The sequence below is a fragment of the Cygnus atratus genome, chromosome 3 (assembly GCF_013377495.2).
Source record: "Cygnus atratus isolate AKBS03 ecotype Queensland, Australia chromosome 3, CAtr_DNAZoo_HiC_assembly, whole genome shotgun sequence".
Lineage (NCBI taxonomy): Eukaryota > Metazoa > Chordata > Aves > Anseriformes > Anatidae > Cygnus > Cygnus atratus.
Window position 1 is genome coordinate 54,254,530 of NC_066364.1, and position 26,739 is coordinate 54,281,268.

Sequence of the window (26,739 nt, forward strand, 5' to 3'; positions counted from 1 at the left end):
TTCATAGGGAAGATGCTCCAGGCCCCGTATCATCTTTGTGGCCCTCCACTGGACTCTTTTCCAGGAGAGTGTATTTAGAAACAAATCACAATACAGCATATGCAATAAATTTAAACATACGTCTTTGTTCATTTTGGAGCTGCTAAATTTTTTACACACTGAAAAGGTAAAGCATACAGACATGCACTAAAAAAACACACTTTTACTCCATGCTTACTCATTATATTAGACTACTACTCTGCTAATGAACTTCCTATCATAAACTTTTTGTTTCATGGAGTTTGATTTTACTTTGCTGACACTTTGAACTCATAATGTTTCATAACACAACTTAAAGAATACAATGTTTTTCTGAGTCTCTTTCAATCAAAAATCCAAATTCAGCATTGAGTTTTTGCATTTTTTCACGCAACATTTTCTATTTTTATACACTGATAGAAATAATCCTAAATATGCATGCAACATAAGGAATGCATCCAATGTTTTTTCTGAGTCTCTTTCCATCAAAAATCCAAATTCAGCGTTGAGTTTTTGCATTTTTTCATTTTCTATTTTTATACACTGATAGAAATAATTCTAAATATGGATGCAACATAAGGAATTAACAGATAATAATCCTAATTAAATACTTGCTATAAAACATTCAAATTTCTACTTACCCAAAACAGAACACATACCCTTCTTCATAATTTAATCAGAGATAAAATTAGGAAAGAAAAAAAAAAAAAAGGCTAATCTAGATAAAGAACATGGAACAGCTCTGACAAAAAGGACAAAGCAAAAACAAGTTCCAAGTAAAATTTCCTTGGGAAATACTTACCAAAGATTTATATTTCTTTTCCAAAAGCCTAAGTACCACTGTTCTGCTGTAATACGCATGCTAAAATCACAAAGAAAAACTACTGTCAACTCCAAACATATAAATTTTACTTTTGAATCAAAAAGTCAAAATTACCTCCAATTCTGTTCCATTAGGAATCCTGTGCACAGTACATATTCAACGTATTAAACTCCGGCTCATGTAAACCAGTATTATACCCAACTGGGCCTTTTTTTTTGCGGTAGATTAAGATTAAAAAAAACGTCATTAGAAAAATTCTGAAATGTGCAGAACATTCACTAAAACAGAAAAATTAGTAATAACGTTGAAATGCTAGACTACATGTTTCACACTGTCATGTAAATTGTAAATTATAAATTTATACATGGTAGTCTGCAAAAATCTCTAACATCCACCACAGCAGACAATTTGTGTATGATAACATAACTGTACCCTCACGCTCAGCACCTCTTCCAAAGAAATATTTGAGTCTTTTGGCAGATATCAATCAATTACAACAAATGGACAGAAAAAAATGACCTGAAAAGCAGCAAGTTCCCCAAAATTTTATGTAGATTAGTAACCAAACAGAAAGGGACGATGCAGTGTTAAGGGGCAAAGGACATAAATGCCTAAAACAATACACTTCCTTAATTATAGTTCTTATTATAGGTTGTTATCAAGGTCACAATAGGTCTCTGATAACAGTAATTATAAATCAAGCTTTTGAAAATACATCTGACATCAACAAGTTTGTTTACTTTTTTTCCCCTTTGCTTTCTTTTTGCTTACCGTCCACTTTTTAAACCATACAGCTTTGATATCTAGCAGAGCCAAGAAGTAGACTGGACTCAAAAAGTCTTGAAAGTCAGGATAATAAGGATCGTGTTTTACTGACAACAGTGACAAGGTACTCTCCACTATTTCTTCCATATACCTTATGATACAAATAAGAAAAAATTAAAACAAAATTCACTTTCCATCAGTAATATTCATACCCAAAATTTATTGTAAATCCTTGTTGTTCATGCATATCTTAAATATCAACCACATTATCTTTAATTTGGTTTTGTAAGGATATTAATTCTTTTTGTTACCATAAATAAAATGAACAGCAACATACATGTATATTCTCTTATATGATTACATATTTCGTAAGCACTAAATGTTACACTTATGACATTGTAAAATGCTTTGAAAGCTAAATATGCAGCCTAATAGGGTCCATGACCACTCCTATATAACTTCCCTATTCCACTTTTCCTTAGCACTGACCAGTCATGTGTGGACCCTGTAAAAATATAATTAGATACATGTAATTTTAGCAAAATACATTTAAAAAAAAAAACCACTAAGCTAAGAGACAGTGACTATTGAAGGTGACATACTTTTCAGGATGACGAATCCAGGAAGAAGGAGCTTCCTTTTGGTACTCGTTTAAAAGACGGACCTGTTAATATTAGTATAATTAAAAAAGATTACATGATGTTTCAGTAACAACAAAAAATATAAAAGATATGGGAAGTTCATTTATACCTTTTTAAGTAAACGATTTATGTCTGCATTAGATACATCCAGACCTGCTGAAATACGAAGTGAATATTCTCCAGAAAGAAAGTAAAATTCCAAGTGTTGTGCTAAAAAAGAAGAAATAAAACCCACCTCGATGACAAGAGTGGCAAAACAGACCATATTATACAGTTTCACAGTAAAAGGTAGTCGAATTTCAGGAAGTACATGACTCTTGGAGTCTTAAATATACTTTAATGCACATACCTAAACTTGTATAGACTTCTCTTGTCATATTAAATGGGGATGAAGAAAATGTTCTTGCATAAAACCTAAGAATTTTCTCCTAAGGAGAAAAAAAAAAAAAGCAATGTATTAAATGTATTATGTAACCATGGAACTGTATATTAGTACTGCACAATAACCAATATGTGAGCTCATTTTATAAATATATAGTTTGGGACCACAGGAGCATACAGTATGGAAGACATTTTTCTTGAATACTTCAACTGACAGCACCAGTGTAAAGCCTCACTGAGATACAAAGAAGCAGATCAGGTAATATTACTATACTTTTCCATTAATGTTAATGTTTTTATGTCATTAACATGCCAATGACTTGTAACTAGCATTATTTTAAAAACAACTGTAGACTTTCTAAACTGAAAGAGTAATACATGACAGCAGCTGAGACAGCATTCATTTCTCTGAAAATCGCTTTAAAATTGGGAGAAAAAAAGAAGAAGAAAAGGCTTAATTGACATAATAAATAATCCGAAAGTAGTTTAAGAAGCTACCACATTTTTTCCTCATCAGTGCCTGTGTAATATTAATATGTATCATTTTCTTATCATCATGGAGTATACACCTAACCTAAATAGGAAATATTAACATGATATGTTTTACATGAGTTTTGGCAACGTGTGTTTTGTTGTTGTTTTTTTTTAAACCATTCAAACCTCATCACTCCCCATTAAAAATACATAATGGAGTACAGCAGCCTCTAAAATTCTATTGAAGCCCTGATGTAATCTTTTAAAACAAGACCTGTTGGAATCAAACAAAGTTTTTGAAATGAAAAAAAAAAAAACCTATCTGATACACATGCACGCAAGAAGTGCCTTTGGATCCTGCTAAAATAATCATAACACATATACAACTTCTTGCTCCTCCTCAGTACTGTTTACTACAGCTACACAACTGATAACTAAACATAGAACATCAGCTTACACTGAATGTTGCATCAGGATCTGACAGAGACATTGTTAGATGCTTACGCAGATTTGGCCAACCCGCAGAGTTGAGTACATTCGAGGGAGGGGCAAAGCATAGTGTCTGCAATGCTTCTTGGCGAACCTGAAGTGGTCAAAAAGACAAACAATATAAATCTGTTCAGAGCAACCTCTCAAATAAATAATTTACAATATAATTTGTAGGAAGAAATATGACTTGGTTGTACATCAGATAAGGAGTCCCAAAATACTTATCTTCTGCTACATTGTCATGGTGATTTGGACAAAACAATGCATCAGTGAGAAGAGGAAAAAAATACATTTTAAGAAGCAACAAAACCATTTCAAAATATTAGGTTTCAATACTGCATGCAAGTATTATATAGTATTATATTCATTTCTGGTTTACTTTCTGCTTGTAATCAATTATTTTGTTATCAAGGATTATAGGAAAACTACCTTATCACTGAATGCTACAATTGCACCTAGCAGTTCATAAAAAAGTCTATAAGGAAAACTGGAAATAAAACACTCTATATTTTACTGCAGAACTTTCATCACCTTCATAACCTAAGTAATTTAAAATAACTTTTTTTTTGTTGTTCTATTTTTAGACAACTAATTATTTAGACAATAATTTTTAGACAACAACCCTTTATTTCATATTGCTGAAACCAACTGTAGGAAATTTTAAGCATATTTAATAGCATCAGACTTTTTACCTAGTTTTCTAAGAAAATGTGGCGTATATGATCACATTTATACCAGTTCCAATCTACCAGGACTTTTTCAATTGCTAGACAATCACAAGCAAATCTTAATGAGAGAGAGCAAGACAGATTGATCAAAACAATACTGATTTTCCAAGCTTCAAAAATATTAAAAGCTGACTGGTGGTCAGAGACCCAAATTAGTACTGACACTGACAGAAAGGCAAACCTAACTTGGACATTATATATTCCACCTGGCAGCAGCTTGTTGATGAAACAGCAGGCACCCCTCTCTTCTGATAGGAGTAACTCAAAGGACAACAGGGAAGGTATCAAGAAGGGCAGAGGATATGTGTGCACGAAACCAAGGCTGAATAACTTTACTTCTCACATAACTAAAATTCCCATCTATAACACAAACTCCCGACCAAAAAAATAAGATACTTGCTGCAACTACAGTTTTTGAGCCAAATGGTTATAAAGAATAAAATATTGCACTGCAGTGCACTTACCACACTGAAGCCAAGATATATGAACTGACACGAGATTCCACTTATGTACGTAAGAACAATTACATGCATATAGTCTGTTCTCCAATACGCCATAAACAATCATCTGTATTAAAATTTCTTCTTTTAAACTTACTTCCTTAGGCTGAATAGGGTCAAGTCTTTCTACAAGCAGCTGCAATTGTTCTTGACTCATGAATGTATAACTCTGTAATACAAATTATAAAATGATCATTAGTGTATTTTATTAAACTGAAGAGCAGAAGATTAAAATCATCAGTCATTTTGATATCTAATTTACTTTTAATAATTTGGACTTCATCATTTATACTAATTTAAATTAAAGTCAACATTCTGAATATTGTCTGAGGTTTGGCCAAAGCTAAATTTTCAGCAACAAAATTCTCCCTTATGCATTGTTCTTTGTTTTACTTAGAACTTTCCTTAATCTTCAGAAAATGCCTTATACGAACTCATTAAGTAATACAGTACAGTGCAGTACTCTGGAAATGAACTACACAGTATTTGGCTCCTAAAAATCACAAAAAGTTGGATGAGACGTAGCTTTTACCATTATCTTCTCTTGCTTACTTTCCATTATTTTCAGTACTTGCATAGGCACTTTAGAGTATATGCAGAGGACTCACCTCATCTAGTATGCGCTGTCTAAAGGTTAGACAGCTAGTATAAACTCAGTAGTTCAATTTGCAAGAAAGGCAATTCATTCATTTTAGAATATATCAAAGATAGGAAGGATGAATTGTTTTCTAGGGCTGCTTCTCAATTTCTGCTAGCAGAAGCTTAACAGTTGTGCAGTGTCATGCTTATTTCATAATGTAGAGAGAAAATACATTTACTTGATTGAACGAAGAGTCACTGTCAGAACAGTTGTCTGTATAATAGCCACTCTGACATTCTTTCTTTGTTTTACTATCCATCTCCTTATTACGCATTTGATCTTCTTCAAACTTATTAATTAAAGACTCTACCACAACCATCATGATGTTCTTCAAGGCATGCATCATTTCTCTGTATCTTCAAAGTAAAGAGGATTTTAATATTAAAGAGCATAAAAATCATGAATTAAAAAAAAAAAGTCACTAATTAAGTCATGAATAACTGAATATGGCATAACGCTACTTAGATCCAAACTAATTGAATGAACAGAAATGAACAAAAAACAAATGCAAATCCAAAACGAGCAACAAAACACGCAGGTATCTAGATCTTTCAGGACACTACATTTTAAAATTGTAATAAAACTCTCTTTTGCCCTTCTAAAACCATTCAATGAAATCATCACTAATGTAACCCTGTACTGAGAGTTTTTTAAGTTGGAACGATGTGAACCCAAAGGGAGAATGTGTCCCTGACAGAACAGATCAGTTCATTGTTACTGTTTATGTTTCCCCATTTTTTCTTTTGCTGTAAGCCTTGAACAGAACCCAGCAGAAGAGAACATGTCAATCCTGACTCTTGAGTACAGGCCATGTACACAAAACTTTTTAGAAACAACAAAACCATGATTTTTCTAAATTACAAAACAAATGAATAATAACATCCATGCAGAAGCAATTCAAAATAAACAGCAATTCAAAATAAAAATCTTTGGTGCTTCAGAAAAACATCCTATTTTAAAACTGGTATTTTATTTCAAGTTATTTCTTACTTTAAGGCTGTTACTACTAATTTTAAGGTCACCAAGGACATTATAGAGTAGAACTGAAGTACTGCATAAAATCATTTTAGTGGTTAAAACATACAAAGGACAAAAATTATCTTTATTGTTTTTTTCTCTCTGCTTTTAATTTCACTGTTTTCACATTGTACTAGTTTAACTTGAATGAAGTCCTTATCATGTTTCTCAATGACAGCTAATAAATAAAAAGGCACAGATCTAATTCACCATGATGACAAAAGTATACTGTCTGCTTTTCATTAGGAAAACCATACTTTTAGAACTGCTTTCAGCATTATTATGTAGGCAGATTTTGTACAGGAATTCCAAAAATAATGTGATACATAGATTAAACTTTTGAAATTTCACATTCTTTCTGGCACAAACAGCTGTATATACTAAAATCTGTTTTATAAGTACTACTCACTAATGCTTTAAAGAACCACAGAAACTACCTCCCTGTTCAAATTTGGTGTCTGAAATTTCAGTAAAGGAGCTACAAGCCCATGTATTCCAAGGGGAAGTTGGAAGAGATGAATAAGAAAATAACTGGTGCTCACAGAGGTTTGTCTATTTAAGGTTTCTTTACTAAATATGGTGTTCAAAGCCAATGAATCTGGACCACAGACACTGTAATATGCTGAGGTAGTTTTCCGCACTGACCTACTAATCTCTGCTTGGCTGACTGTCTGAGTCAAACATACAGAAAATCTTGGATAATTCTACACAGTTGATATACGTAACAATTGTACCACATACAGACAGCATTGCAGAGGTATCTTTGAATCCAAGGAAGAAAGCTCAAACATCAATTTCTAAACTCGCCAGTGACAGCAGATCTAAACATACTACTCTCAAAAGACACCTCGCTAGATCTCAATGAAGCAATCTTCAAAACACACCTGTATTCTAATGCTTGCCATGCAGAATCTCCATTTATAGCTAAGGAAATTACCATACTGTAATACCTGATAAGAATACAATATTTCACTTAGGCCACCTTCCATATCACAACTGAATTTCATATGCATATAATGAACTAACATGAAATAGCGACTCCTGTCTTTCAAATCTTATTCCTACCTAACTCCAATCTCAGATATCTCAAAAGCTTCATAGATTTGCTACTGATCATTTTATGCAATGGTTCACACTCTTCATTCTGGAGTGAGCTGAAGCATGACAAACTGAAATGTAAAGAGTGGGAATATCTGAATTGCTTAGCACTGATTTTTGAATGCAAAGAATCACATTTGTTACCATTATGCTTCAGAATTTATGTTTTTCAAAACACATTCTGGAAAGAAAAAAAGTAAGACAAAGACCAAGAAGTAACAAAAATGTGAATTACATGCACATACTTACTCTTTTGATTCACGAGTCTTCTTAGTAACATGTTGGACAAAAGTGTCATAGCCAGATACTTCACCTTGATTTTGAGCAGCAGTACATTTTTCTGTTTCTTCTTCAATCACAGAGCCCAGAGTATTATTTATATATTGTCTAAGGTATTTCACAAATTCATAGCTGAAACAAACGTAGAATTAAAATGTAACATTACTTTGAACTTACCCTCAAACATTTTCAACATTGCATTAATATTAGCCATCTCCTTTCGTGACTTTAAAGTAAGGGTTTATGACTTTCAGAGAAATAAACTTCAACTATGAAAACACACAATAACGTTTGATTTTCTTCAATACAGTCCTTCTCAGCATATTCTAGGAAGGAACAATGTCAAATAGTTTCTAATTTCCTGTTGTGCTTCTTCTAAGACTAATGTAAAAGTCTACTCGGACAGAAGATTAATGTTTTACAGACAAAAACAAAATAACAAGAAATCTCAAATTTAAAATTCTAAAAGAAATATTACTTTCAGTATCCTGAATATAACACTGTCTTATGTTATCCTCATCTGGTATTATTCATTTCAAAGTGAACACACAAAAGGAAAAGAAACACAGAAAATTCGGCTTATAAATTCATCCAACATAGAGGCATGTATAAGACTTTAAAACTGTGTCATGATGATATGCCAAAAGTCTCACCCAAACTCATAGACTTCCTGTCTGTGATATGGACGTGTTAAATGTAAACAAACTGGCACTTTGCATTCTTATTATTAGATACTTACACAAACATAACATTAAAAAAAAAAATCACTGGACATACTCCTCAGAACCCATCTTCACTAAAGAAACTGATAAAAAATAATTTTCAGAATATATAAAATTTTGGTTTTTTTTTGTTAACCTTCTGATTTGCATAAAAGACAAGGCAAACAGAATCACATGAAAAAAATAATCATATTCACCACTAGGTGCATCATTGTATTTTCATTTTATCAAATGCAGATCTGCAACTACTTTCATTAATTACAATAAATTAGTAGTAAGAAAATTTAAAAAAAAGTCAGTTGACCATGTAAATATAGAGTCTAAAGCTAAAAAATGTAGAAGTAAACAAAAGCAACTGTTATAAATTAGCAGCTTTTGCTTTTCTACATTAAAAAAAAAAATTATACCCAAGATACAAAAAAAAAAGTCACGGGAAATCGTGTCTTCTGTCGTGATACATACTTTCTCACTGAATTGCCTACCTCAAGTTCCATCAGGTGTAACAGCCCTATATTTTTCCCCCGCTTATTTCCTTTCCCATATCACTTTTGTTCTCAATGAAAGTAATGGAAATACATTTCGAGAAAGATACAAACACATCTATTTGCATTTTCATTTGTCTTCAAGGCTAGCTTTATACTTCTGCACTAATGAAACTGCATGAATCTCCACTGAATGAAAGCTTTCATAAAACTTTCTTCCTTTTTTTTTATGACAGTAACATTTCCATCATTTCTGTGGTATACATTTTTGCAGTGACTGCTTCACTCTGAAATATACAACAATTACATCATTATTCATGCCACAAAGTCTATGTCTGCTTGATGTCCTACAGCTATCTTCTGCATCATTCTTCCAGTTTAAAAACATTTTGTGAGTGTTTCAGACATTTCAAAACTACTTCTTAACATGCAAAAGCACATCAGACTGTTCTTGTTAGGCTTACAAAAGATGCTCCAGGAAAAAAAAATGTTAAGAACACTTTAAGATTTAAATTTAAAAAAAAAAGTGTTAATTACATAGTGTAAAAAAAAATCTGATTTTTACTACTGCATATAAATTTCAAATTAGATTCAAATTTCCTTTTTGTTACTTTCTGAGGTCCCTGTGTCTCTCTTTTCTACATCACAGTGGGAACAAAAAATAGAGTAGATAGGTCTCAAAACCTGGCAGGTAACCAGCTTTCTCAAGAGAAATCAAGTCACAGAACTCTGGTAATGAAAATGTCTTCAAGGTCATTTAAGCTTGGTATTCTCTTGACTAGCCACAGATGCATCCTGAAAATCCTCCATGTAGTAAAAAACAAGCATGCCATGGAGTACCATGGAAAGGAAAAGAGGAGTATGGGCTCCAGAAATCTAGGCTAGCATGTAAGAGAGGCCACACTGTCAAACCTGATTTAAGAAAAAAATGTGATGCATTTCTGCTTTATTCAAAACATAAATTAAAGAACTTACTGATGAGGTATACAAGAGTTCAGCAATATATGCTAGACAGAACAATCAAAAATGGAAGCCAGAATAAGGTAAATTTTTAAAAGGGTACCTGACAAACAAACTGATAGTGTCTTGCAGGGAGTGTCAAAAACACTCCCTGACAGTCTTCAGTCAGGATTTTTTCCAAATTCTGTTTGCATTTAGTACATTATCATAGAAACATTTAGGTTGGAAAAGACCGCTAAGATCATCTTGTCCAACCTTTAACCTAGCACTGCCAAGTCTACCATTAAACCATGTCACTAAGCTCTACATCTACATGTTTTTTGAAGATCTGATTACGTGTACATGTGCATTACTGTTGACAATGTTTAGTAGGAATTGTTGAGCTGTTTATAAGAGAGAAACTTATAAAACAATTACAGTAAAAATAGTGTGTTGCCAATAGTGAGGGGAAAAAAAATCACGAAAATGGCAAAATTCATTGTATTCTCTTTTGAAATCTTTTGCGATTTCATTAGTGTCGAGAATCCATATATAAAAACATACATACGCACTCACACATCAACAATTGCAACAATTGCAATGACACACATCAATAAATTGCAAACATTTCCCATGGATAACATAGCTCAACACATTTCATCTCCTTCAAAATATTAAAAATAGCATAGTTTTACTTGTGAAAGTTTTCATCAGTTTCCTCCAAATGCAAGAGGATCTCTTCTGCACATTCCACTGACGGGGCTCCAGTGATTTTTTCCTTCACGCTTTGCAGCAACTGTCTAAGCATAGACTGCAACAGAGCTTCATCTTCACTTGTAAATTGAGACATCTGTATGAAGCAAATACAAAAATAACATGCTTTCACAGTTTCTTTTTTCTTTCCTCACCTTAAGATGAGGAAAATCATAGAATCATAGAATAGCTTGGGTTGGAAAGAGACCTTTAAGATCATCTAGTTATAATCCTCCTGCCATAGTTTGGGATGCCACCCAGTAGATCAGGTTGCTCAGGGCCTCATCTAACCTTGTCTTGAACACCTCCAGGGATAGAGCATCCACAACCTCTCTGGGCAACCTGTGCCATTGCCCCAGTACCCTTACAGTGAAGAATTTCATCCTAATGTCTAATCTAAATTTATCCGCTTTTACTTTAAGACCATTCCCCCTTGTCCTATCATTATCTACCTAAGTAAAAAGTCCTTCTCCATCCTTTTTATAAGACCCCTTTAAGTATTGAAAGGCCACAATGAGGTCTCCCCAGATCCTTCTCTTCTCTAGGCTGAACAGCCCCAGCTCTCCCAGATTTTCTACATAGGAGAGGTGCTCCAGCCCTCTGATCATCTTCGTTGCCCTCCTCTGGACTCGCTCTAACAGGTTCAAAAGCATGAAAAGCATGAAATCTTCAAATGGTCACTTTTTTCCTGTTACACACAGCATGAGATTATGGTATCAAAACACATGACCACAGATATGAAGTATTCGATAGGGCCTATTTCAGACAAACTGGAATCAATATAATTAAATCAGTTTTAATGGACCTCCTGTCATCTTAGAGCAATATTCTTAATGAGAATATTGTATTAAAAAATCCTACAGTTCTGTGTGTAGTTGCTTGAAGAACAGTCCATCGAATAGGCAAAAACTATACCATAACTACAAAAAAAAAAAAAAAAGTTTCAGAGATGTAACAACTACCTTGATGAGAAACCTCTAAGAGTCTCTCACCTTCTTCTCAGATAGTTTTGGTGCCCCATCCTGATTTTTTGGATCCCTCTGTTCAGAGCTATTGCAGTGCCTGTGGTAGAAGGTGTTGGCAGCTTTTGCAAGCAACATGGGCCATGTGGAAATGTCAGATTTTTTTTTTTTATTTTCCTGTAGTATCAACAGCAAAGTGACTTGACAGAGTCCTCCCATTTCAACACTACGGCTACTAGGAAAAACTAGGAGCAGCAGCAGTGAGAAACTGGAAATATCTATCAAGTACAGAAGACAGTGTCTTACCAGTTCAGCTCTCAAGAGTTGCCCCCTTCACTCCCCGTGCACCCCCCCCCCCAAAAAAAAAAAAAAAAAAAAAACAAACTTGACACAGCTAGGCATTGTTAAAGTGTAAGTTGCACTGGTTAGCAAGCCATGCAAAACACCATTCAAATTACTCAGAGAGGCATATTATGGAAATATTGGTTTCATCTATAGCTCCCTTTGAAAAGTCTCATTTGACTTAAATAATCACTAACTTGCTTATCTTAAAATTCATTTGTAATGGCTTGTGCTTTGGTTTATTTCACCAGGCATATCACTCACTAAGTTTCCCTGAAATTTTTAAGTGGTATTTTTCTCTCCGGGAAACCTTACGGCTGCCTGGTTTGTGCAGCCTTTTCAAGCTCAAAAATTCATTTCAGTGCAATCGGCCCCCAGCTGAAAGCCTGCCCCAAATCCTACGGGACGACCGAGGAAGAGCCCTGTAGTGGCTCTATTTACCCACCCAGGAGGCATTTCACACGAGCCTTTGCCTGGGCAAGGTGCTGGACAATTTTAGCAGCCAACCACCGAATCTAGACAGCAGCAATCGGGCCGGAATTCCCACCTCTCCCAATTCCCACCGCCTGTCATTTCAGCAGCTCGCAGCTTTCGGCACGAAGCAGATTGCACACGACAACGCCCGAGAGCCCTCCCTCACCCGCCACCCCTACGGGAACGAGCCGTGCCCGGATCCCCGCGCCCCCCGGCCCGCCCGGCGCCCCCGGCCCGCCGGAGACCGATCACCTCGCGGCGGCGGCGGCCCTTAGCAACCGGCAGCGCCCGCTGCCGGCTCTCGCAGGGCCCGCAGCGACATCGCGAGAGGCCGCCGGGACGACGAGGGCCGGGCCGCGGCCGGCTCCTCCCTGTCCGCCCCGGGAAAGTCGCGGCAGTGGGTCTCGGGCCGGGGCCGGAGCCGCCACCATTTGCCGGGCCCCATTTGCCGGGCACCGCTGCCGGGCACCGCTGCCAGTCCCCGCTGCCAAGCCCCCGCTGCAAGTCCCTGGCAGCTCTGCTCCGTTTGTGCCCTGCAGGTTTTCTGTCGAAATCACGTTTGCTAACGTTAACCCAATTTACGTCGACATTTCTATTTTCTAGTGCCCTATAACTGGTAGCATGGAATGGTGGGAATACTACAAAGTGGTCAGAAATAAATTTTTATGCTCTGCGAATAAATGCAAAACCAAAAAGAGAAAAATCATTTTGACCTGAAATCATTTCCCATTAGCTTAGCTATAACAAGCCCAAAATGAGCTATAGTGAGCACTCAGTGTTTGACAGCTCTTGCATGTAAAGTGACATGCTACGTTTTTATCTTTCACTGTTCACTAATGATTTTGATCATGTCAATATTGCTAATCTTCCATGACGAGATATTTCTGTAAGGGCATCTGTAGTCCCTCCCATTAATAGAGCTCTACAGAAGTGTTGGGTCTGCTGTCTTACAGTAGAGCTACCACCAAGTTGGGTGCAAACATGAAAAATGCAGTATTTCTGTTGAAGCGTGATGGTTCAGGAATTAAAACATACACCTACCTTATTGTTAGCTCCTCAGAAACAAGGCTGTGGTCAGCTGCAATGGAGTCTCTTCACCTGTTGGCAGTGGACAGTGCTATTCACAAAACAGACAGCAGAACAATTCTTTGCTGACTGCTGCTTGCAAGGATCTTGAGTCTTTCTAGCTAAGCCATGCACTCTCCAGATGCCATAAATTCACAATTTTGGCTACAATCAACAGCAACGCATACTTGGTCTATGTTGTACTCCTCTTTCATGGAGAAGAGAGAGTTTTGGCTTATTTTTTGTCCAGATAACAACTGGGACTTACTTTATTGTGGTATATCACTTCTGATTTCTCCCTTTGTACATATCACTTCACAAGTGCCCTTTCAAGTGACAACATCTCAATTTCTTGGCTGGTATGGAATAAAGAAACAATAAAGTTAATACTGAGGATTCCCGGTCCTTAAAGAAAGACGCTCCATTTTAGTATGCCTTTACAAAACACCTTAACAAATTGCATCTATAGCGGCTTCATAGGAGGTTGTTGTCATGCTACTTGCTGTGCTTCTGGAACCTTTCTATTCCTTTCAATTCTCTTCCACTTTCTGTGTTTCATCCAGCTGCTTATGCCACATGTTAGCCACTACTGGAACCTGGAGTCTTTCTTCCTGAGCAGAGCTGGCAGATCTCAAGTGCTGTTTGGCATGATCATTAGTGTGCATCCAGGCAGATACCTTCTGAGGGTGATACTCCACACTGAGCAACACTATTCTGAAGTGCATTATGTTTACATGGATGGGTATCAATCACATGAGAGAGGTTGCAGTCACTGAAATTGATCATGCTGATTGATTTCAGTGATTTCACACTGGTGAAATTCCACTGTCTCTTGTAGCCAAGGCATCCTTCTCAATGGCAAAAAATACTCCAGATGTTCTCTCCCAGCAGTACAAACAGGAAGACCTCTCCTAGCTCAGGAAGACAAGCAATACAAACAAGTCTTCTTAGGATTTCCAGGTTCTTAGTGCTGACTTCAATGATTTTAGGAACTTAGAGGAACACACAAATGCACCAGTTCTTCAAATACGTAGCATATAAGGCAAGCAAAGTTTCAAAATGTGAAATATTACAGGGATATGAGTCATTTAAGTGCTACAGATATGTTTAGTTCCTATACCTGATGATTAATAAGATTCTCTCCTCATACCTCAAAATTTGAATGACTGTTTTCAGAACCAGTTTATTCCAAATTTCTGTAAGTATAAAATATTCCTGCAGTGTCTCCAGTGTAGCTGTTCAGAAAGGAGAAACCACAGACAACAAAGGAATCTTCTTTACAGCTAATAGTAGTGGGTAGAAACAGCTGGTCTTAGTGCTAATGACATTATACCAGTTATATTATCTTCTTTCCTCTCTTTCTGTTCTGCTCTGCTGTGCCCTGTTCTCTTCTCTTGTCTTTCATTGTAACTGTCCACAAGACAACTCTTTTGTGGATAGCACACAAAGGTCTGTAGAGATTTAAGTTTTAGGTAGTTGATACACAGCCATTAGCATCTCCAAGAATGTTTAATTAAGAATTTCAGCAACAAAATAGATACGAACTTTAGAAAACTAAAGGAGTTGCTTTTTGAGTATCTGGTAGAATAACTTATCATAACCAATATGTATTGAAATCCAACTGCATGCTTTTGTTTGCCTGACAAGGTTTTCAAAGGAGCATATACCAAAGAAAAGCTAAAGGGGAGGGAAAACAACACTTGAGGGGAAAAAATAAAAAATAAAAAAGCAACTTTCTATACTCCATTCCAGAGCTAAATCAAGACCATGTGGAGCCAGGATATCCCCACTTTAGATTTTGCAAACTAAGACTAAGATAGATGTCAGGAAAGGAGAAGTAAGTGTGAAATCTGTCTCTGCAGATAACACAAGAAGCCTACCCCACCTTTCTAAATACTTTGACATCCTTTAAGCAGTTCTTGAGCCCCACAAAAATGATGACACTTCATCAACCCCTTTATGACCAACGTGGCATTTGTTGCCCTCTCACATCGCTATTCATGGAAGTTTCCCAAATCTAGAGGAACAACGAGCATGTTTTGAGAATTCATTAGATCATAATCTAATCATAAATATCAAAAAGGAAATGGCTTAAAATATTACTGCTGATGGGAAAGTCTTTTTAAATGATCTCCAAAGGAAATTTTCTATTTCAGAGACTATCTGTCCTTTCCTCCCTGTGCACTCTGGGGAAATGCTAACCCATTGCTAGATGTTTCCTTCTAAAACAAACAATAAGGAAACAGTGAATAAATGGGCAGGATTATAGTAGGCTGGATCATTTAATATTTCCAACTCAACTTGGAAGATTTTTGTTAAAATGTCTATTCAGAATTTACATCAGTTCAATTACAAAAAAAAAAGAACTAAACTACCAAGATTTTAGTGTAAAGTTACATCCGATGAGTTTGTATCTTCCTAGTGAGAGCTAAGCCAATATATGCCACATGTAAGTTCTTACAACAATCAAAAAATAAAATTGGGTCAGTTTACAGTTTACTTATTTACACTTATTTACTTATTTGCAGTAATTGCACTTCAATAATGCTTATACTGACTGAAGACTGAAGATCTTACATTGCTATTCCTGATTTCTTTTGTCTGAGAAAAAGAAGTAGAAAACTGGCAGAAAATCAATACGACTCTCACATAACATTGTAAAGCAACAACTCAGAAACATCCTATCCAATAATAACAAGGAATGTTATTGATTAAAAATTTAACTTAGTGAATATATAGAGTCTGATTTTTCCATCCCAATTTTATGAAGCGGTTTGCAACAGATGCTCTGCATGTGATTGTTAAAGTAACTACTGGAACTGAGATCCAAATGCCAATAAAATTATTTTCCGATCCACAAATCTTTCATGGTGAAACTTCAAGAAGCTAAGGGTATATGTGTCACTGACTCTGAATGGCCTTGGGCAAATCTCTTAGCACTGGACTTACTTCATTGGAATTTGAGAATAATAAAATGAGTGTTATATACCATTGTGAAAATTAATGTCACAGAAGTACAAAATAATTAAGAGGCATCATCTTAAATCTCTGATTTATTTACCATCTCTTTTCTAATTAATATTTCCAGCTTTTTTTTTATCATGCTTCCTGAAGGTGGCAGCAATACTCAAGAGTTGCACGCATGTCTGACTTTTTAACCTATTGACCTATATGGTGTTTCTTTCAATGTACATGTATTTGTATTTATTTTTATTTATGATATACTATAGTCAAATTTCACTGGAATAGATATTGTAGTTACTATGTGCAGTATCATCACAGTCTAAAGAAAATATGTTTACTTGGGGTGGGGCTGATGGGTTGCTTCTTCTTTTGTCTGGTAAAAATTAAGAAGCTAAAGGAATGTGTTTAAGTATTAAATATTTTCAATTATCATTTTACTTTGCTTGCAGTTAAAGTTATCCATTCCATGGACTTCAGTGAAGTTTGGTTCATGTACATTTTATGAAGTGAACTGTTAGCTAGTTTGTGGGCACTGCATTAGCACTTCAAAACACTACGAATGTTGTCTGTGATCACTGGAAGATAGCCTGTCTATAGGGTTTCTTTCAGTGCCATTCATCTGTTTGATCTGAATTATTTGTAATCACTGTTAGAGTCACTCAGGCCAACTGTATCTCATAGCAGCAACACATGATTTTAATTCAGAAATAATCTTTAATACTAGCTACCCCACTTCACCTTTTGCCGTAGACTCAATACAGTTCGCATAATCATGAAATATATTTGCTACTGAGGCAAGGCAATAACATCGACTTTAGAAATAGGAAACCAATTAGAAAACTGTTCTCCTTCCAATTTGTGAGCAGTTGCCTGGTGTAGAGCTTGCATATTCGAGATGCAGCTTCAGTGGGGAATCACGAAGCCAGCAATGATGCCCCTGCAGCAGGGCTCTCCTCCCTTCCCTTGTCACCCCAGGACTGCAGGATACTAGGTGACTCGCATGCCTGCAAGTCTTCTGTCAGCTCCAGATCTGCTCTCACAACGTGTCCAACACAGCAGCCCAAGCTCAGGTGCTGCTGTCCCAGAAAGTCCACTCGAGGAAGGGAACGGCATAGCTGCCAATGGCTGTGCTGCCCGGGCTGTTGCAAAACAGAGGCAGAGGCTTCCCGGTGGTTCTTCACTGGTTCAAGTGGATTTCCCAAATCCTCTTATACTTTCAGAGCTGAATGTCTCATCCTGAAGGAAAATTAAAGAAAAAAACTCCATTGGTTCTAAATGTAATCTTCCCACATCAAGGTTTATGAAACATAAAAGCTGCTATTTTAAATAATATTAACAGCATTTTTTGCACTGTGTTTCCTAAGGAGTCAGCTCAGCAAACGTGGTGGCCTTTTCTGTTGCTGTACATGAGGATTCCTATAGCCTTTCTTCTTCTCCTTCTCAATTGTATTTGCTGCCTTGCAAAATGGCACTTTAATATCCTGAAGTTGGATATTCTTATAATTGCCTGACTTTATGCTCATCTTTTTCACAGTATCACTGATCAATAGTAGCTTCCTTCAGATTTTCTCAAAAGCTTAGCATTAATTCTTGCACCCACCACAGTGACATTTTAGAATTTATTCATCAGCTCTTCTTAGTTGCTGATGTGGTGATTCTGTTGCAGACACCTACTTTTATTCCTTTTTGGATTTCTGCCTTTCTTAGGTTTACTTAAAATGTAGCATCGCTGTCATTTCCTTTGTTATTCTAACTGTACTATAGAAAACTGTATTGAGCCACTACACCTCCTCTATCCTCTGTTTCCCATCCTTCTAAAAATTGCATCCCTCCAGATTAACTCTAGTTTACCTTGTCCAATGGTTTATCCTTCTATAGCTCTGAATAACGCTGTCAACCAAAATAGAATTTCCTCTCTGCACCATCACATCAAGTGCTTTCTGTAATCCTAATATTTGCAGGGAGCAAAATACTTGAGACATTTACTATGTAAACATTTGCTTTATATTATGTAGTTAATACAACTTACAGTCATGTTTTTCAGGGTTTCTTCTTCCAGAAGTACAGATTAATCTAGCAGGATATGACACACAGAAAAGTTTGTTCTCTTCATTTTTGGAATGCTGATAAATGCTTGAAAAATAAGTCAGTTGTGCTCTTCACTGCCTATTTGTGGGTATACCCTTTTATAAGTCTTGCCTAGGAAGACAGAATTTGGCGTTTGCTTTGCCTTGCTGTATTCCTCTGTGAACTTTCAGCAATATGTGCTTTGTTTTTCAAATATTTTGTGTCCTAGCAAATTGTGACCTCATCAATCATCAAAATGATGTTCTATAGAAAAAGTGCAAGCATTGCTTAGTAACGACACTGTTTATTTAAATTCTGGAAAACACTTTTTTTACTTTTATTTCAGTTATACTATAACATCTGGCATTCTAACAGAGTTTTACATCTGAGAAAAGCTTTTGGAGCTTCTCTGAACAAATACAGTATCTGTAGTAAAGAAAGACTGATGAAGAAAAACATCAGTTCTGAATGCCTTCACACACAAAAAAAAGTTTTTTGTTTTGTTTTTAAAGAAGTCCTACTTTACAATTGTTGTGTAACAGAATCTGTTGTGCAATGGAATCTAGCTGGCAAAGCACAGACATCCCTTAAGATAATGAATCTCTCTCTTTTTTTTTTTTTTTTTGAGAAATAAAAAAAAAATGTGTTATAGTTCTGTATTGTTCCAGTCAATAGGCCACACTTTTCTCTGGTATAATTCCCGTGAATGTTAGTATTAAGGAAAAATTTAAACAGTAAACCTACAAATCTATTTCTCTGACATAAATAATAATATCTAAGTAACAAACAGAATAGTTAATATTTTCATTGACATTTATTTTAGTGCTCTGATGACATGATTAAAATTCCAATAGAGACATGGTTTATTGGTCAAACTCATTTCAGCAAGGAATAAGACACATACCTCTATATTTCTATATACCTCTGCAGTAACTATGACAAATTTTGTAATGCATATTTTATCCCAGACTAAATCATTGTCCCCAAAAGATGTTGGCAAGGAAATAAAATACTAGTTATGTTTTACTTTATTTTAGTATTTTGAGAAAAAAATGCAATTTAATGGAAGCCATATGGCTTAGAGCAAAATGAGGAAATTTATCTACAGACTAGGTATGACAGATATTATTAGGGCTCTCTGCTAGTGATTTAGGAAAAGTGCAAATGTACAGTCAGGTGGACAGATCTAGTCTCCCGCCAACCACAACTTTGAATATTCAGCTTGTCAGACATGAAATTTCTTGAGTTTTTAATATCTGTTTGTAAACTCAGAGTAAAATTGGAAAAAAAATGCAGTGTATTTCTTCTCTGCCTCTTCTTCAAGTCAGAAGATTCATCTCTTCAATTCCTTCAAGGGAGGCTCATCCATCTAGGCAATTGCACTTATGCGTACCCATTTAGGACAACTACCTGAAAAAAACACACCAGCTCCCTGTTTTCCTGGGTCAGAAGTTTATTTAAATCCACATGGTGGGATTCAGGTCCCTTGATTTAGGAGGCAGCTTATCTTCCAGTGTTGAGTTGTCTTGGTTACCTTACCAGACTTGCAATGTACCACTGAGGGGGAAAAGAGATCTGATTGTGGGATGCAAGAAGTCAACTACTGACGGGAATCAGGAACCCCCATCACCACCTGGCTTTAAAGACAAAAAAAATACAAGCACGTACTGTTCCGATAAGGCTGTCAAACCTTCAGTCCTTTCACATAATTAATATCTCACCTGTAGCATTGGTTTGGTGAACTTGTGATGACTTGATTGAAGACTGATTAATCTGTTTGGAATTCTTGGAGAGCTCCAGTAGCAATGCAAAGTATGTTAATAATGTGTTAATTACTATTTTAAAGTTTGTTTCCCATTTGGTGTGTGCTTTCTGCTTAACAGTGGTTCCTGGGATTGCACTGGAGAGCAATGCAGCAGCTCACAGGAAGAATCTGTGTGGATACAGTCTCTAAGCTGCTGTATGTTGGTTGACTTGATTTGTGCTGGTGGATCTATGGTTATTTTTGCCAGTGGAGGATTCACCCCCAGTTTTAAGTAGGATGTACTTACTGCTGAGCCGTTCTTGGCAAAATTATTCCAAAACTTTAAAAATACATATCTGCTTAGTTTTCAGCATAATTTCACTAGCTTCTTTGATGCTTTATAGTGTTTATAGCACTAAATAATTGTAATGCCATTGTGTTTCATACTCTTTATTTTACTGTTTATGCACCATATGGTATTGATGTGTGTTATATTGCATATAACTCAATACAATAAACATCGCATTACAAAACAGAGTTGCTGCATTTTTTTATTACAGGTAGGTTGCCTACTGTGACGAAAATAATATAAAAATATAGGCAAATTATTATTCCCTTTCTTCCTACTTTTTATTCAAGAAATAACCCATGGTAAATTAGGTGCAATTTTCATGAAATTTTATACAAACATAGATCTTGGTATAAAGTACTAAATAAGCTCTGCAAGAATTTTATGGTTTTTACACTTGCTTTTTAAAATTAGCTTATGTTTGTAATGCTTTTCCTCAGAGGTTACTTGAAGAACAGTCCTGAGGCTTATTGCACATTCTCATTTTTTTCTGAAGGTAATGAATGCTAAGAATCTCACTTTTCAGAATTGAAACATTTATTCTTTCTTTTATATCCATGTGTAGATTTTTTTTCAATTTAAATAGAACACTCCAATGCCTGTCCATCAGCGGTTCAAATTCTTAGCTAAGCTTACTGAGATGAGTTTTCCACTGCAGGTGGTGTAATCACTTAGAGAAATACCCTGCATGTCTCTAACGTTGTGGACTTGATTCCAGAGTAGGACACGATATGCAGAAGGGACAATGAAATAGCATTTTGTTAGGCAGTGCATGGGAAGGTCCAGAGACCCACAGCCCTCAGCTTGTTCTTTTGCCTTCCACCAACATGCTGAATAAGCAAGATGCAGGTAGAAAATATAAAGTGAGGCACTGTCCATCAAACCCTACTGTGGAGCTTAGGTGCCTTGTTCAGGGCTGCAGGTATGCGTCTCTCTCTGCTATTGGCATCAAGAGTCCACATTCTCTCCTGAGGGTAAGTGCCCATGAAGATGGGCTTGAATAAATGAGGCAAAACTCCTGGTATGGCCTAGCTCTGTCTGAGGAGATATTTGCAGTGGTAGATACATATGAAGCATCCTCCAATGTGAGAGAACCCAAACCTTCCTGTCAGCAAAGCCCCTGTCAGCTGTCTTAATGTGAGCACCACAGGGAGGGGAAGGAAGTAGCCTAAAGCAATTGCTAAATTCCTGTAGCAGGATGGAGCTTGACTCTGTTATGGTTAAGTACTGATGTGGGAGCGTCGGTACTTTTCCTGTTGCTGCTCTTAAATCCAATGACTGTTTAATATAAAATGCACAGTCTGTCCCATCGTTTCATTCCTACCCACGAAGCCTAGTGATTATGCAGGGCCAAGCTCCCCTTTATGGGCTTTCCATCCCTCTCTGGTGGATCCTGAACTCCTTTGCAAATCCTCAACAGGGGAAAGGGAAAGTCCTGCTCAGCCTAGCCTTCTCTTCATCGACTGTAACATTCTTCTAGGAGTGTGATTGTGTTGAATTCCTAGTTTCTAAGACTGGTGGACAAACACAGAATCACAGAATCATGAAATGGTTTGGGTTGGAAGGGACCTTAAAGCTCATCCACTTCCAACCCCCTGCCATGGGCAGGGACACCTCCCACCAGACCAGGTTGCCCAAAGCCCCATCCAGCCTGGCCTTGAACACCTCCAGGGATGGGGCATCCACAGCTTCTCTGGGCAACCTGGGCCAGGGCCTCACTCTCATAGAAAATAACTTCTTCCTTATATCTAATCTAAATCTCCCCTTTTTTACTTTAAAACCATTGTTTTATCACTACACTCCCCGACAGAGTCCCTCCCCAGCTTTCCTGTAGGCCTCTTATGTAGGCGTCTTTCACTGTAAGGCCTCTATAAGGTCTCCCTGGAGCCCCCTCTTTTCCAGGCTGAACAACCCCAAATCCCTCAGCCTGTCCTTATAGGAGAGGCGCTCCAGCCCCTTGATCATCTTTATGGCCCTCCTCTGGACTCATTCTAATACTTCCATGTCCTTTTTGTGCTGGGGGCCCCAGAGCTGAACATAGTGCTCCAGGTGGGGTCTCACGAGAGCAGAGCAGAGAGGGAGAATAACCTCCCTTGGCCTGCTGGCCACGCTTCTTCTGATGCAGCCCAGGATACGGCTGGCTTTCTGGGCTACAAGCACACATTGCCGGCTCATGTTGAGCTTTTCATCATCCAACACCCCCAGGTCCTTCTCCTCAGGGCTGTTCTCAATCCATTCTCCACCCAGACTGTATTTGTGCTTGGGATTGCCCTGGCCCATATGCAGGAACTTGCACTTGGTCTTGTTGAACAGGTTCACACAGGCCCACCTCTTGAGCCTGTCCAGACCCCTCTGGATGGCATCTCTTCCCTCCAGTGTGTTAACCATACCACACAGCTTGGTGTCATCGGCAGTCTTGCTGAGGGTGCACTCAATTTCACTGTCCACGTCACGGATGAAGATGTTAAACAGTGCCGGTCCCAATACTGACCTCTGAGGAACACCACTCATTACTGATCTCCACTTGGATATTGAGCTGTTGACCACAACTCTTTGAGTGTGACCATGCAGCCAATTCCTTGTGGTGGTTTTACCCTGCTGGGCAGCCAAACTCCACCACAACCAATCTCTCACTCCCCCTGCTCAAAAGAAGAGATGAAGAGAAGAACGTATGCTGGAAAAAAAAAAAAAAAAAAGCCTGCACAGAAGCACAGATGGAAGAAAAAAATATATTATTCTCTACTTCCCATCAATGAGCAATGTTCAGCCACATCCTGCGAAGCCAGACCTCAATACGCATACCAGTTGGATAATACTCATACCAGTTGGAGGACAGATATCTTCATAATGAGAGCCACTCCCTCTCCTTCCCCTTTCCCACCTTTTATTGCTGAGTGAGACACCATATGGCATGGAATATCCCTTTGGTCGGTTTAGGTCCCCGGCAATGTCCCCTCCCCACATCTTGCCTACCCCAGCCTACTGGCTTGGGGGCCAGGGGGAGGTTGGAGAGAGACTTGATACTGTGCCAGCAGTGCTCAACAAAAGACAAAACTGGTGTGATATCAGGGCTGTTGTAGTTGCAAGTGCAGAGCACAACACTATATGGGTCGCTGCCGGGAAAGTTAACTCCATCCCAGACGGACCCAGTACACCCACCAAGTGGTCCATCCATCAAATCCACATCTCTCCAAATCAGAGACAAAGATATCATGGGGGACAGTGTCAGGGGGCACTTTGAGACAAACAGAAAGAGGTAGGGGGGCATTTGGGATCTTCATAACCAGAGAGGAGGGTGCATCCTAATTTTCATTTTGGCTTATAAAGTTTACCTAATCCCATTTATACCAGACTTCGTGTTGAATCTGGTTTTCCACGTATCACATGCACCTGCTTCTCTGCTCAATTCTCTCTAGGTCAATTACAGTTCTTATACCAATTTCTGATACCAAGAATATAACATAATAAGGATAAGATGTAAAGAATGTATTATATCTTCATGTAAGTAAAGTGATCTTTTTCAATTTGTTGCTTATTTTGTATAAATGAAAGGCTTTTTATATGACAGATGTTATAGCAATTTACAACCTATATGGTATACAAAAGGGAATAAAATGCAAACTGGATCAAATGCACAATGAACTTCTTATCTGTGCTGTATTCTAGAAGTTTTAATCTGAAAGAGGAGCAGCATGTAAGAAAATTCCATCTAGCTTCACACATCATCTGTTTGTCAAAGATGATTTGTGTGTTACTTACATGTTAATAGAACCTGTCATCTCTTAACATTGTGTATTGCTTATATCAAAGCACTAAAGCCTTTGTTGATAATACATTATGGAAATTCACTTGTTCTGGATAATTTTTCCAATGTCAATAACCCTGCCTTTGTCTTAACCCTCTTATGATTTAACAGGAACGCAAGAAGAATGGAGCTACATCACCTGAATCCCCTTTTACTTCAGTTTTACACATGTATAACTCAACAACCAGGAGTAAATCATATCTATCTGCATTAGTGATCTAGTCGTACTTGGTAGTGCAAAAAGCATGTAATGCAGGTCCCATAGAAGGAGGACTAAGACCAGGTTCTCTACAGTCATTACTATTCAGCCTGCTGCAGCTGTGCCCCCTCTGGAATTTTAAACAGAGACACTGCAGTGGCTCACTGGGAACAAGTGAAGCTGTTCCAAGTGCTGATTACTGCAGCAGAGCCTGAGCAAATTAATTAATAATTAGGTGTGAAATTAATGTATACCTTCTGTTTTCCCTAGTACTTTTCACATACTGCTAATTTGCTTCTGCACCACCAAGGGACAAGGTAGATTTAAACAACATATGTGGGAATGAGCTAAAACTCTCCCCAGGTAAACCTTGTTACATTTGTTAGCTTTTTTTACTATTGTTTAGAGCTTTGTCTTAACTCTTTAAAATGTCTGATTTCTTAAATATTTCAGTACCTATTTAAATGAGGCTTAATTTGTTGATAAGAAGGAGAAAGTGATATTTTGTCTCTAAGTGATATTAAATTACATTATAGAGAGATATGGTGTATTATTTCATTATATCTTATCCTGTTTATTTGCATTTTAAATATATTGTTTGAAGGTGCTTATATAGGATTACTATCAGAAAATGGTGCAAGTTGATGTTAGGCCTGCAGAGGTATGTATAATGTAGCAACGTGTTGTTGGAGGGGTTTTATATGTTTCTGTATGCTAAACAGGTTTTATACAGAGTGTTTTGCAAATCTTTCTTATGCAAAATACATGAATGAAGCTAAGCAGACCTGGCACCCTCCATATGAGCACCCAGTTATAGACTGCACCAAAATGCAATATGAATATTACAGGCATTTTAGTGAAATAATAGCTCTGACTCTCACCTGCAATATAGGGTGTAGAAAAATCTCTTGGAAATCTAAAGTGACGTAAACTGAAGTTTGCATCCTGTTCCTCTTAAAAGCTGAGGGTAGGGACTTCTTGATCTAACTGGCTGTCTCTGGTCCCTTTACTATGTGTATGGCTAGAGCTGTGTATACTCAATTTTTATGTCACTGCTCACCCTGTTAACTCAGACTGCGACTTTAGCTTTATTGATCTTTTGGATCTCTCCAGGCTACTGGAGAGGGATGATGATACTTGTAGCACAAGGGAAATTTATGTAAGTGTGGAAACTTCCATAAGAATGAGTAGAAATATGTTTCTAGTATGGCTGGAGTTTAAAGAGCTTTTTCCCCTTTCATAGAACAGAAGAGAATAGGAAATCCTTCTTTCATAAGCAGAGATTTCACTTCAGTTCCAGGTTCATGAGTACCATTTTGGCAAGCTAGGAACATCAGAAGATAAAATGACTTTTGACACACTCTAGCGGTCTTTGAAGTAGCTCGTTTATAATGCAGATAACTGCCTGAACTGTTCTTACTGTGTATACTAAGCAAATAATATGAGTGAAGTTGAGCTAACCAGTCTTGTTCAGATTAGCCTTATTGTCAGCTTGTTAGCAGAGGGACTCTCATGATTCCCAAGCTTGTTTGTTTTAGTGATGTACCAAAAGGTAACACTTTACTTATTTTAGGTGCTATTTACCATCAAAAGACCTAGGAATAATCTGCAAGGTAAATACTTAGGCTACTTTAAACTATGTTAATAAACTATTCCAGCACTTTAGGTTTACAAAGGGTAGTATTTGCATATAAATCCAAAGAACAGTTTATGTAAAGATTTTTAAAAGTCTGATTCATCAAAAATAAGTTACAATAATATGTTAGGATTAAATAAAATCTAAACATTATGGCTGGACTTAAGTGGCTTTATTATACTTTTAAATTTCTGGCAATGTTTCCATTGTTCTAACAAACTGATTTTCTATTTTTTCCTTTTATTTTATTTTTTTCTGCTGTTTTCCTACTTGACTAAATGTTTGTGCTGCACTGGCTGGCAGGGGAAGGCAGGAAAAACCCTTCCACTCCAGTTGCTGCTGGTGAAAACCCTGTACGTCACCTGCCACATGGAAGATGACTC

At 37.1% G+C, this 26,739-nt stretch overlaps 1 protein-coding gene across 5 annotated transcripts in view; it reads right to left on the reverse strand.

Annotated features, from left to right (window-relative positions):
* The window catches only part of TBC1D32 (TBC1 domain family member 32), an 87,310-nt gene extending 74,472 nt beyond the window's left edge, over positions 1-12,838 (reverse strand). For 2 of the 5 annotated variants that reach the window (XM_035538410.2, XM_035538409.2), the window contains exons 1-11: positions 12,780-12,838; positions 10,692-10,846; positions 7,824-7,985; positions 5,638-5,815; positions 4,917-4,988; positions 3,560-3,685; positions 2,597-2,675; positions 2,357-2,457; positions 2,209-2,270; positions 1,613-1,757; positions 821-880 (exon numbers count right to left, since the gene is read on the reverse strand). In XM_035538410.2, the coding sequence (XP_035394303.1) occupies positions 821-880; positions 1,613-1,757; positions 2,209-2,270; positions 2,357-2,457; positions 2,597-2,675; positions 3,560-3,685; positions 4,917-4,988; positions 5,638-5,815; positions 7,824-7,985; positions 10,692-10,846 (1,140 nt within the window). In that variant the 5' untranslated portion in view covers positions 12,780-12,838. Of the gene's footprint in view, positions 1-820; positions 881-1,612; positions 1,758-2,208; positions 2,271-2,356; positions 2,458-2,596; positions 2,676-3,559; positions 3,686-4,916; positions 4,989-5,637; positions 5,816-7,823; positions 7,986-10,691; positions 10,847-12,779 lie in introns of those variants that run through there. The other 3 variants (XM_050709695.1, XM_050709694.1, XM_035538412.2) reach the window with 3 other exon arrangements.
* Between the last annotated feature and the right edge of the window lie 13,901 nt (positions 12,839-26,739).